General features: G+C 46.2%; 1 protein-coding gene across 1 annotated transcript in view; it reads left to right on the forward strand.

The window, feature by feature from the left end:
* The first annotated feature begins 283 nt into the window (after window positions 1-283).
* Window positions 284-12,873, forward strand: part of vgll2a (vestigial-like family member 2a) — a 40,094-nt gene continuing 27,504 nt past the window's right edge. Inside the window, exon 1 of the mRNA XM_030087389.1 lies at window positions 284-359. Coding sequence (XP_029943249.1) covers window positions 284-359 — 76 coding nt within the window. The remainder of the gene's footprint in view (window positions 360-12,873) is intronic.

Raw genomic sequence — 12,873 nt, forward strand, 5'->3', positions numbered from 1 at the left:
GAGGAGGAAGAGGAGGAGGAGGAGGAGGAAGAGGAGGAGGAAGAGGAGGAGGAGGAGGAGGAGGAAGAGGAGGAGGAGGAGGAGGAGGAAGAGGAGGAGGAGGAGGAGGAGGAGCAGCTGCTCCCCTCAGCTGCTCAGCTCCTCCATCAGTCCGTGCGTCTGGAGCGCAGAGCGGCCGCTCCTGCAGATTCTCCCCGGGATCAGCGCCTCGTGTCCGGCCGCAGCTGGCGCTCGGAGCCGCTGCTCCTCCATGAAGCGCGGCTCCAGCCGGTAGCCGTTCGCCATGAGCTGCCTGGATGTCATGTACCAGGTGTTTGGTCCGCAGCCGTACTTCAGCTCCTACAGCCCGTACCGCCACCTCCAGCAGCACCAGCAGCACCAGCAGCACCACCGGCACCAACAGGTAAACCCCCGCACGCGCTGCGCCGCGCCGCGCCGCGCCGGCCGCGCGCTCCGGAAACAGCACTTGAAGTCCGTCTCGGACGCGCACTCTTTACTCCAGGAACTTTGTCGGTGAGAGTTTTCACCCTTCAGTTTCCACATGGGAACTTTTCTCTTTTCCACTTTTTCAGGTTTGATCCTCTAAATGACTTTTTAATCGTTTATTCCGAGAGTCAAACCGGCTGGAGGTGTTCTGCTCTCCGGTTCTAAAGCACGGCGGAGGACCGCCTGGAATCTGGCTTCAGAATGAACATCTAGTTGGGTCCGTTTCACATCCGATGGAAGTAAATCAGTCAACGCTGTTTTTTCTCTTTTCTGTTCACCGCAAAAGTACCTCAAACAAAGGATACTTAAAAAAAATGCTGGATTTTTCTTCAAACTTCCTACTTGATATTTCGGATTAAGAATGAAACGTTTCAGGGCTCATCCCTTCATACTTGATTCAAAATAAGTTCAACGGACTCATGTTCATTTACTTGGATGAAAAAAGTCGCGCGTCTGTTTAAACCAGTTATAAATGCGAGACATTAAACATTCTCAGATGACGGTTTAAAGTCCTCAGACTGCTGGTAAAACCAACCCATGAGTTCCGCGGTCTTCCTGTCGACGGAGATTTTCCAGCCTGGAATCTGATTTTTAACCTCAGTAAAAATTTAAATCAGCAGTTAAGTCTTTGTTCTGAGTCAAATCAAAATAAACTAAATGAAACAAACATTTTGTTGTTTTTGTCAGATTAGATCTCGTTAAAATAAATAATAATTATTACAAATATTTTATATTGAATAACATTTTTTCAAAAATTATATTTTGAATTAAGTTTAAAACATTTCAGACCTCGTTCAGAAATAACTGAATAAAATAGGCTGAACTGACGGAAAATAATCATCATATAATAATCCTTTAATCATGATATAATAATCATGATTAAAGGATTAAACAATAAGTTATCCTAAAAACTATCTCTTTGTCTTTTTCATCGTTTGTGATTCGAGACATGACAGTTTGTAAAATACCTGGATTATTGTTTATTTGTAAATACCTGGATTATTGTTTATTTGTAAAATACCTGGATTATTGTTTATTTGTAAATACCCGGATTATTGTTTATTTGTAAATACTCGGATTATTGTTTGTTAATGCTCTGATTATTTTAGTAAATCCTGGGATTAGTGCTTGTAAATTCTCGCATTATTTTTTGTAAAAACTCAGATGATAGTTTCCAGATTACTTTAAAGAGAGGGACTTTGAGATGTTTGTTAAATTTAAGATGATTTTCCACCATCTACTCATTTTTCTGATGAATGTTCAGAGTGAAGTAAAATAAATTGTTACATTTATTTTATTTTTTCATGCAGTCGGCAGATTCAAGTTTGTTAAAGATTTCCCAACGGTGTGTTTGATGTGAAGGAGTCTGAAGTGTGTCCTCTGGTCTGGGAGGTTGGTATGGAAGTGTTTGATTTTCACAGATACACAACGCTGAATGGACGTGTGTTCAGTCTCAAACAAGTGTCAATTTAAAATATGACTTTCTCCTTATTTTGTGGGATGAATTTGTTTTCGGCCCACATTCGTAGGATTCATAAAGATTATTAATTATATTTTAAATTATATTTTAAGAATAACAACAGTCTGCTATGGAAGAGTGAGAAATCCCAAAAACACTGCTGCTCTTTCTAACTCGGCTGTCAACATACTTATTCCCACTACACACACACACACACACACACACACACACACACACACACACACACACACACACACACACACACTTGTGGATGTTTCTGCATGGCTGCAGATCAACAGAAGGAAGGAGTCGATCATTCTGGTTGTTGTTGTTTGTTGTTGCTTCAGTAGATTTTGCTTGTTTGCAAGATTTGACTCAAACCATCTGAGCAACAGCGCTGTAACTGTTAAGTATAATAATAATAATGACAAAAAGATTATTATTATTATTATTATTATTACTATTTATTATTATTATTGTATACACATACACTGTAAAAAAATTAAGACAACTTAAAATTTTAAGGCAACCTTTTGCAGTAAAACCATTTGCTATGTCATTGTCCTAAGCCACATTTCACTATTGTACCAATTACATTTATGCTGTTCTGTTAATGGACACTACTATTAATTCTTCGTTTTGCAAATTACAACATGTTGATTTGCTCAATAAGTCATTCAAATAGCTAGCAAAAGCTTATTGACTGCACAATCATTATTTAATTACCCGCATGTCAAAAAATACACAATCCTGAATGGTGGTTCCATACTTTTATTTTATTTTATTGCAATACTGTAACACATTGATGATAACACGGTCAAGAATGAAAACTCTGCCCAGAATACCACATGAGGTACGTGAAAACAGGAAAAATGGAAGATCTGGCACATCCTCTAATAGGCCTTCAAAAATCACAGGATCTTCTGCATCATAGCTGATGATTCCCTTGGTAGAAACATTTTTACTGTGCAACACTGTCAAGAAGGACACATCTGCCCAGAGGTACACCACACATGTATCCATGACATGAAAACACATAAAGGAGACAGATGTGCCAGTGTAAACATGCTCAAATGACTAAAATCAGCAGTGGAACATATAAACATTTCTTTTAATAATAATAGAAACAATGAACAGGTGTCGAAATGTCTCAGAAGTGTCCTTATGAGCCTGTGGATATGAAATGTTGAGAGCGTAGTGGAGTCCAAAACGGTATGGAAGTGCAGTTGGAAATCTGGCACATCCTCCAGGACATCAGGCTCCTCCAAACTCACAGCAATGTCCTGCAGCATCGCTGATGGAGTCGGTGCAGCACCGTCCTCTGGGACAAAGAGTACGCCCACAGCCGCTCCCTTGGTCGCACCGTCTTCGGCATCAGAGTCCTGTAAAAACACGGTTTATGAAATATTGGCCAGATTTTATTTTATTTATCACAGGTCTGAATATCACTACAGCAGCTTTACAAGAAATGAAAACTCACAAGTTTTAAAATTTCTCAAGTTTTTAAATTTTAAATTACTCTGGACAATTCATTTATTCATTACAAACTACGATGAACTGCTGAGCTATTTACAATGAAAACATAGTTTAACAATTAAAACCTTGTTAATTAGCTTAAATTCTGTTTTCTTAAAACATGAAAGCAGTCTTCGAACAAAGGACTTTAAATGTGGCTTTGCATATTCGTTGAGCTTGTTGAACAAGTGGATTGATAAAGAACTTATTAAATGTTCAGTGTTTTACCGCTTGCCTGACTGATCCTCAGCTCCGTCCGTCTGTCTGCACAGCCAGGAGCTCCACCGGGACAGACAGGCCGGACTGAACCACTGCGGGGGCTGCGGGGAGGGGAATGGAATGTTTCAATTGTTAATATTATCAAACAGTATGTTCTTAAGGTATTATACCTTATGACACTGTCACCAAACCTGAAACTACTATTGGAAAACTTTTATTTTTCGTGGAAAACGGGATTTTGCGGTGAGATAACTTTCTCAAAGGTGGGGGGGGGGGACAATATCCCTGCAGCCGCTAGCTGACGGCTAAAGGCTTTTGCTAAGGGCTACTGACAACGGACAAAAACAAGGATGGGGGGGGCGGAGGGGGGATAAAAATGTTTCCACTCAATTAAACACAATTAGAAAATAAGTCTTCCCTCAAGACTGGAAGAACGTCTGGAACGTCATCTGTCAAGCTCAGCTTCTGGTTCCAAGACATCAGTTTCTAGTGAAAACGGAAAACTGCTGTTGCATTTTGGGAGTCTGTTCACACAGCAACTTTGTGAAAAAAACAAAACACCGAAAACTAGGAAGTTCTCATTTTGGTCCTCAGAGAACAATACTCTAGAACATTAACAATGGAGAACACGGAGAACAATTTTAATCAATTGAGCTTTATTTATAAAGTGGCAAGTACAACAGAGTCATTTCCAGATGCTTACAGGGGGAACCCAGCAGATCCTCATGAGCAAGAACCAGGCCCGGTGGGGGGAACCTGCAGAACCAGGCCCGGAGGAGGAGGAACCTGCAGAACCAGGCTCAGAGGAGGAGAACCCTGCAGAACCAGGCTCAGAGGAGGAGAACCCTGCAGAACCAGGCTCAGAGGAGGAGAACCCTGCAGAACCAGGCTCAGAGGAGGAGAACCCTGCAGAACCAGGCCCAGAGGAGGAGAACCCTGCAGAACCAGGCTCAGAGGAGGAGAACCCTGCAGAACCAGGCTCAGAGGAGGAGAACCCTGCAGAACCAGGCTCAGAGGAGGAGAACCCTGCAGAACAAGGCCCAGAGGAGGAGAACCCTGCAGAACCAGGCCCAGAGGAGGAGAACCCTGCAGAACAAGGCCCAGAGGAGGAGAACCCTGCAGAACCAGGCTCAGAGGAGGAGAACCCTGCAGAACCAGGCTCAGAGGAGGAGAACCCTGCAGAACCAGGCTCAGAGGAGAACCCTGCAGAACCAGGCTCAGAGGAGAACCCTGCAGAACCAGGCCCAGAGGAGGAGAACCCTGCAGAACCAGGCCCAGAGGAGGAGAACCCTGCAGAACCAGGCCCAGAAGTGGTCGGTCCTGCGGTCCCAGTCAGGGTGAGGGGACAGACCGGGAGAACAGGGAGAACAGGAGGACAGACAGATTGATTCTCTGAAACAGCTCAGAGATGCTTCGCTCACACTAAAAACAGTTGGGTTAGAAAATAACCCAATTTTAACCCAACTGCTGGTTCAGAAAAGGACGAACCCCTTTTTTGGGTTATTTTAACTCAACAGGTTGGGTTCTGTTTTGCAACCCAATTCTTGGGTTGAATTATTTAACCCAAAAGTTGGATTATGCCCACTACAAAGTTGGGTTATTCCTAACCCAACACTTGGGTTGTGCTAACTACAATGTTGGGTTTTTCCTCACCCAACTATTGGGTTGCGTAATTTAGCACTCCCAATAGTTGGGTTAAAATAATTGTAATAATAATAATAATAATGATGACCTGCCACCTTAAAGTGGGGGGGTTGAGTGCCAGCGTGATCCCAGGAACTATGTTGTCCGGGGCTTTATGCCCCTGGTAGGGTCTCCCATGAAAAACAGGTCCTGGGTGATGGGCCAGACCAAGGGCAGGTCAACAGCCCTTATGAATACATTACAATCGAGGTCCGTGACGTCACTAGGTATGGCGCAGCCGGGGCCCCACCCTGGAGCCAGGCCTGGGGTTGGGGCTCGCAAGCGAGCGCCTGGTGGCCGGGCCTTTGCCCACGGGGCCCGGCCGGGCTCAGCCCGAAGGGGCGACGTGGGCCGCCCCTCCGGTGGACCCACCACCCGCCGAGGGAATCGTAGGGGCTGGGTGCAATGTGGATTGGGTGGCAGCCGACGGCAGGGTGCCCGGCGACCCGATCCTCAGACACAGAGACTAGCCACAGGGACATGGAATGTCACCTCATTGGGGGGGAAGGAGCCTGAGCTTGTAAGGGAGGTTGAGAGATACCTCCACACATAGCCTGGGCTCTGGAACCCAACCTCTGGAGAAGGGCTGGACTCTCCACTTCTCTGGCGTTGCCCGCGGTGAGAGGCGGCGGGCTGGTGTGGGTTTGCTTGTAGCCCCGCAGCTCAGCGCCAGGTGTTGGAGTTCACCCCAGTGAACGAGAGGGTCGCATCCCTGCGCCTTCGGGTCGGGGACTGGTGCCTCACTGTTGTTTCGGCTTATGGGCCGAGCAGCAGTGCAGAGTACCCGGCCTTCTTGGAATCCCTGGGAGGGGTGCTGGACAGTGCTCCGACTGGGGACTCCGTTGTTCTACTGGGGGACTTCAACGCCCACGTGGGCAGTGACAGTGAGACCTGGAGGGGGTGATTGGATCGCACGGCCTCCCCGATCTGAACCCGAGTGGTGTTCTGTTATTGGACTTCTCTGCTAGCCACAGTTTGTCCATAACGAACACCATGTTCGAACACAGGGGTGTCCATAAGTGCACTTGGCACCAGGACACCCTTGGTCGGAGGTCGATGATCGACTTTGTTGTCGTGTCATCTGACCTCTGACCTCGTGTTTTGGACACTCGGGTGAAGAGAGGAGCAGAGCCGTCGACTGATCTCCACCTGGTGGTGAGTTGGATTCTCAGGCGGAGGAGAAAACCGGACAGACTTGGCAGACTGACTTGGGGCGACAGTAGCTCGGTTGGTAGAGCAGGTCGTCTTATAACCGGAAGGTTGGCGGTTCGATCCCCACTCCCACAGGCGTAAAACTGTCGTTGTGTCCTTGGGCAAGACACTTCACCCACCTTGCCTAGTATGAAAGTTGTGAGAGTGAATGGTTGGTGGTGGTCGGAGATGGCGCAGATTGGCAGCCTCGCTTCCGTCAGTCTGCCCAGGGCAGCTGTGGCTACAGCAGCAGCTTACCACCACCCAGTATGGTGTGAATGAGTAATGCAATGTAAAGCGTCTTTGAGTGTCCTGAAAAGCGCTATGTAAAACCAATGCATTATTCCCCCTAATTATTATTAGACCCAAACGTATTGTGAGGGTCTGCTGGGAACGTCTGGTGGAACCCTCTGTCAGCAGGGTTTTCAACTCCCACCTCCGGGAGAGCTTCTCTCATGTCCCAAGGGAGGCTGGGGATATTGAGTCCAAGTGGACCATGTTCTCCATGTTCTCCACCAACGTTGTCGAAGCAGCTGCCCGGAGCTGTGGTCGTAAGGTCTCCGGTGCCTGTCGTGGCGGCAACCCCCGAACCCGGTGGTAGACACCGGTAGTGAGGGCTGCCATCAAGCTGAGGAAGGAGTCCTATCGAGCCTTGTTGGCTCACGGGACTCCAGAAGCAACTGACAGGTACCGGCAGGCCAAGCGAACTGCAGCCCGAGTGGTTGTGGAGGCAAAAACTCGGGTCTGGGAGGAGTTCGGGGAGGCCATGGAGGAGGACTATCGGTCGGCCTCGAAGAAATTCTGGCAAACCGTCCGGCGCCTCAGGAGGGGAAAGCAGGTCTCCGCCAACACTGTTTACAGTGGAGGTGGGGAGTCGCTGACCTCAACTGGGGATATCATAGGACAGTGGAAGAAATACTTCGAGGACCTCCTCAATCCTGTCGCCACGTCTTCCGTGGAGGAAGCAGAGGCTGATGTCTCAGAGGTGGACTGAGTTCTGAGGTCTCAGAGGTGGACTCGTCCATCTCCCAAGCTGAAGTCACCGAGGTGGTTGGTAAGCTCCTCGGTCTCAAGGCACCGGGGGTGGATGAGATTCGCCCTGAGTACCTCAAGTCTCTGGATGTGCAGGGACTGTCTTGGTTCACACGTCTCTGCAACATCGCGTGGCAGTCGGGGACGGTGCCTCTGGATTGGCAGATCGGGGTGGTGGTCCCCCTGTTTAAAAAGGGGGACTGGAGGATGTGCTCCAACTATAGGGGGATCACACTCCTCAGCCTCCCTGGGAAAGTCTATTCCAGGGTACTGGAGAGGAGGATCCGACCGATAGTCGAACCTCGGATCCAGGAGGAACAATGTGGTTTTCATCCTGGTTGTGGAACAGTGGACCAGCTCTATACCCTCCATAGGGTGCTCGAGGGGTCGTGGGAGTTCGCCCAACCAGTCCACATGTGTTTTGTAGACTTGGAGAAGGCGTTCAACCGCGTCCCTCGTGGTGTCTTGTGGGGGGTGCTCTGGGAATACGGAGTCCGGGGCCCCTTGTTAAGGGCCGTCCGGTCTCTGTATGACCGGAGTAGGAGTCTGGTCCGCATTGCCGGCAGTAAGTCGGACCTGTTCCCGGTGCATGTTGGACTCCGGCAGGGCTGCCCTTTGTCACTGGTTCTGTTCATCATTTTTATGGACAGAATTTCTAGGTGCAGCCAGGGGTCGGAGGGGGTCCAGTTCGGGGACCACAGGATTTCATCTCTGCTTTTTGCAGATGATGTTGTCCTGTTGGCTTCATCGAACCCGGACCTACAGCATGCACTGGGGCGGTTCGCAGCCGAGTGTGAAGCGACAGGGATGAGGATCAGCACCTCCAAATCCGAGGCCATGGTCCTCAACTGGAACAAGGTGGCTTGCCCTCTCCAGGTAGGTAGAGAGACCCTAGCCCAGGTGGAGGAGCTTCCTCCGTAGGGGGGCTGGACTCCCTTAGAGACAGGGGGAGGAGCTCAGTCACCAGGGAGGAGCTCGGAGTAGAGCCGCTCCTCCTCCACATCCAGAGGGACCAGCTGAGGAGGCTCGGGTATCTGTTCAGGATGCCTCCTGGACGCCTCCCTGGGGAGGTTTTCCGGGCATGTCCCACCGGGAGGACACCCCGGGGAAGACACAGGACACGCTGGAGAGACTATGTCTCTCGGCTGGCCTGGGAACGCCTTGGGATCCTCCCGGAAGAGCTGGAGGAAGAGTCTGGGGACAGGAAGTCTGGGCATCTCTGGTGAGACTGCTGCCCCCGAGACCCGGCCCTGGATAAGCGGTTGAAGATGGATGGATGGATGGATGGATGATAATAATAAAGACATTTTACTGCTGGTTTGCCCTACTCCTTCCCAACTACTTATCAGTATTATTTTTATTCCATTATTAAAAATATACTGTGGCACGGCAGACACAGCGAGGGACGACTGAGTCTGCTTTTTAGCATCACAAACACACAAGTTTATTGCAAGTACAATTAACCCCGTGCGCATCAGCGCCCTGCCCAGAGGCGCGCAGGCCAGGTCCCCAAAGGTCCCCCTGACCCACGGTGCGCACATAAATGAAATAAAAATAAAGGAAAACATGGCAACAGCACAGAACAACAATAAACAAACACACCCACAACAAAAGGAAACGCAGACAAACCCAAACACACACAAACTGGCCCGAAACAGCCCAAAACTCAGTCCTGTTTCCCAGGGTCCTTTGTGGCGGAACACAGCCTGCAGGGCAGCGGCCCTCTGGCGCCCCTAGCGACCCCCGCAACGCCACAATAATACACTTATGTGCTCAGGCAAAAACAGGTCAAAGGGAGACGATAGAAACTCAAGTTCAATCTGATACGTTTTAAAGAAGTTACCAGAAACTGGAACTCCTTTTCAGTGCCTTATGCAACACAGGTCACCGTGGAGGCCTTTCTACGCTCTCCCTCTCCCAAATCCCTCGTTTTTCCTTCACCTTTTAATGCCCCTTTCTTGTTGGATCCCTCTCACCACATCTTATTCTCGTTCGTCCCTTGCTGATGGAGCCAGATATGCGTCTCCGCTCGGTGGGCCGTCTCAGAATCACAAATACCTCATTGGTCCCAGAGGGGAAATTGTTGATTGCATGCAGCAAAGAGCAAAGAAATGGGGAAGAAGCACAGCTGGGCTGATGTTGAAGTTGAGGAACTCTACCAGTTCCTTGGGCTCCTGACATGCACATGGCTGGTGTCACTGCTGAGCACTGCAGACCACTGGAAACAGAACACTGCTACATCCGAGCCATTTCCAGCTACAGTGATGGCGAGGGACTGTTTCAAGGCTTTTTTCTTTTTGTTTTTTACCTCTTATGTCACATTTGCACTATTTGGAACTCTGGGAACAGTGATTTGAGACTCTGGGTAAGCAAAGCACTGGTGTAGCTCTGTATAATTTTGCACTTAGTTTGTTTCAAAGAGTTGCAGCTGACAAGGTAAAGAAACGGCTCTAAATATACAGGCTTTTTATTGAAAACATTTGTATGAGTATTACTTTATTTCACTTTTACATTTATATGTTCGTATTTGCAACCTATATTTACTTTTTCAAGTTCCAAAACAGTTGGAATAAATAGTAGATTTTTTTCAATTCAGATTTAATGATTTCTGTGTATTTTTGGGCCCAGTGTGTTAATGAAGTAGTTTAAAATGAAAAAAATAATTATCAGATCATATAGATGAGGTTGTGGTGAAAAAAAACATACCAAGCAACATTTTTTTTATGTGGTATAAAGGCAAAATCAAAAGTATTCAAAAACGACCAAAACAGGCTCAGACTCCAGAGGGTTATTATTAAAACCAACATTGCTGTGTGTGGTCATAGTATCACATACAGCATGCTTAAGTATTTAGTACCTCTTTAAAAGGTAAAGGACGCATTTCATGTCCATAAGATGTGTGATTATAAATGTTAATGAGATTACTCCATAATATACCCCCATCAAGAAAAAAAAGCTTTTTAATTAAAAAAAAGCCCCTAATCCAAAAATGAGTTATCCTCTGAAAAACAACGCAAAAATGATACGTAACCTTGAAAACCCAGAAATTGGGTTAAAATCAAAGCCCTATAACCCAGAAAATGGGTTACTCTTTATAGAAATAACCCAAAAATTTAACTCAACACTAGCAACACATAAATTGGGTTACCAAAATAACTCAACATTTGTTAGTGTGCTTGCAGCAGGTGGATCAGTACAGGGACACACACACACACACACACACACACACACACACACACACACTCAGACAATCATTATTCAACCCAGATTGTATACATTGAAAACATGAGGTATGATCTTTATTTTGTGGTATAATATATGAATCCAGACAGACTGATGAATTTATTGACTTCACAAGAGGAATAATCTTGTTCCAGCAGAATGAAAACACTTCTGAATCAAAAACAAGCAATAGATAAATATTATTCAAAATAAAACCAGAAGTTGTTTAATGCACAGAAGATTATTTGTGGACAATTATTAATAGTTGAAGAGCAAAACTCCGTCCTTAAAAAAAAAAAAAAAAATCAGTCTGTGACGCACATCAGCTTCCCTCCGGGTCAGGGGTCAGAGTCCCTAGCAACCAGTCGAAGGAACAGAGAACCCCGTCAGAGGGAGGGTAGAAAGGAACAAACTGCAGATCACTTCCATAAACCGGTGCATGTCTGTGTAAATTACAGCAGACTTTTCTCCTCTCAGTGTTTGTGTTTTTGCGGGTCTTATTGTGGCTTCTGATCGGTTTCAGAAACGGTTTCAAAGATTTTCTCCTGTTTTGAAAATCAAACTGACGTCATTCAGGGCAGAGAATCGTATTTGTGGTTAAATGTAACAAAAAGAGCAACTCGCTCGCTAAAATGAAAAACAAACAGAAAACACTCTGTTTTTCATGGCCACTAGGAGGCGCTTTCACAGTTTTCAAACCTGGTTTAGAAATAGAAATACAACTTCATTTGTCATTGCAACAAGTACAACAAAATTGCCAAAGCCCTTCAGTCAATGCAAAACAGACATAGGTGGGTAAAAAGATAAAGTGTATATATATATACATATATATATATATATATATATATATATATATATATATATATATATATTAGGGCTGTCAAATGATTAAAATTTTTAATCAGATTAATCACAGCTTACAAATTAATCATGATTAATCACAAATAGTCGCAATTTCCAACTATGTCTGAAATATACCCTTTTATCCTGTATTGCATTAACAAAAAAACAACAGGACATGATTATATATATTTAACACGTGATGTGTTTTATATTTAAGGCTCCAAATAAAATAAATATTCAAAAGACTAAAACATGCACACCATAAAATATTGTCTGTGTGTGTGCAGCGCTCCTCTGCAGTCCCTCTACAGTTGGCTTTACATTTTTAGGTCTGTAACAAATGTAGCACCACAAGAAAAGCAAAAGTAAAAGATACCACACTTTTTTTCTTGCACAATTAAACAGGGCATTCTTAGCCAGTGTTCCTTTTTGTGTGGAAAACAGAAAACTGCTTCAACATTTCGCGCGGCAGTCTACGCCTGCGCCAGAGCGCCACAGCAAATAAAACATGACGGTAAAAGTGAAAGTAGACGGAGCTCCAGCCTGATGGCTCCACTTAAAGACACTGAAAGAGTGAAAAACTGGTGGAAGGAGAGAGAGACTGTCTGGAGGGAGGAGAAGGTCTGCAGACAGAAGCGAAAGTAACTAATCGCTCCGGCGCCGCCCCCACGATTCAGAAACAGAAAAAAAAGGCTAAATAAACTTTAATACTTAATGATAACGTACTGACAGTGTATGTGCTTAATTTTCTCTAAATAATCCGTAACAAAGGAGCAGATCAACAGTCTGTAGAGCCGGAAAAGCTTCTCGATCAGCCGAGGCTGAGGTGAGGCTTCTTCTTCTGTTGCTGGCAGTTTGCAGGCAGCTTGAATTCCATGCGGGTGCACTACCGCCACCTGCTGGTAGAGGTGAGGCTTGTCATGATTCGCATGCGTTAAACTGCGTTAAAAATTGTAATGTAATTAATTACATAAATTAATTAACGCAATTAACGCGTTATTTTTGACAGCCCTAATATATATATTTCGTTTCTGAACTGTGTTCTCGCCACCCCGGCGGTATTGCGTCTGTCTCCTTCCATCTCGGGTCCTCTACCAGAGGCCTGGGAGCTGGAGGGTTCTGCAGGGTCTACCAGAGGCCTGGGAGCTGGAGGGTTCTGCAGGGTCTACCAGAGGCCTGGGAGCTGGAGGGTTCTGCAGGGTCTACCAGAGGCCTGGGAGCTG

The sequence above is a fragment of the Salarias fasciatus genome, unplaced genomic scaffold, assembly GCF_902148845.1.
Source record: "Salarias fasciatus unplaced genomic scaffold, fSalaFa1.1, whole genome shotgun sequence".
Taxonomy (NCBI): Eukaryota; Metazoa; Chordata; class Actinopteri; order Blenniiformes; family Blenniidae; genus Salarias; species Salarias fasciatus.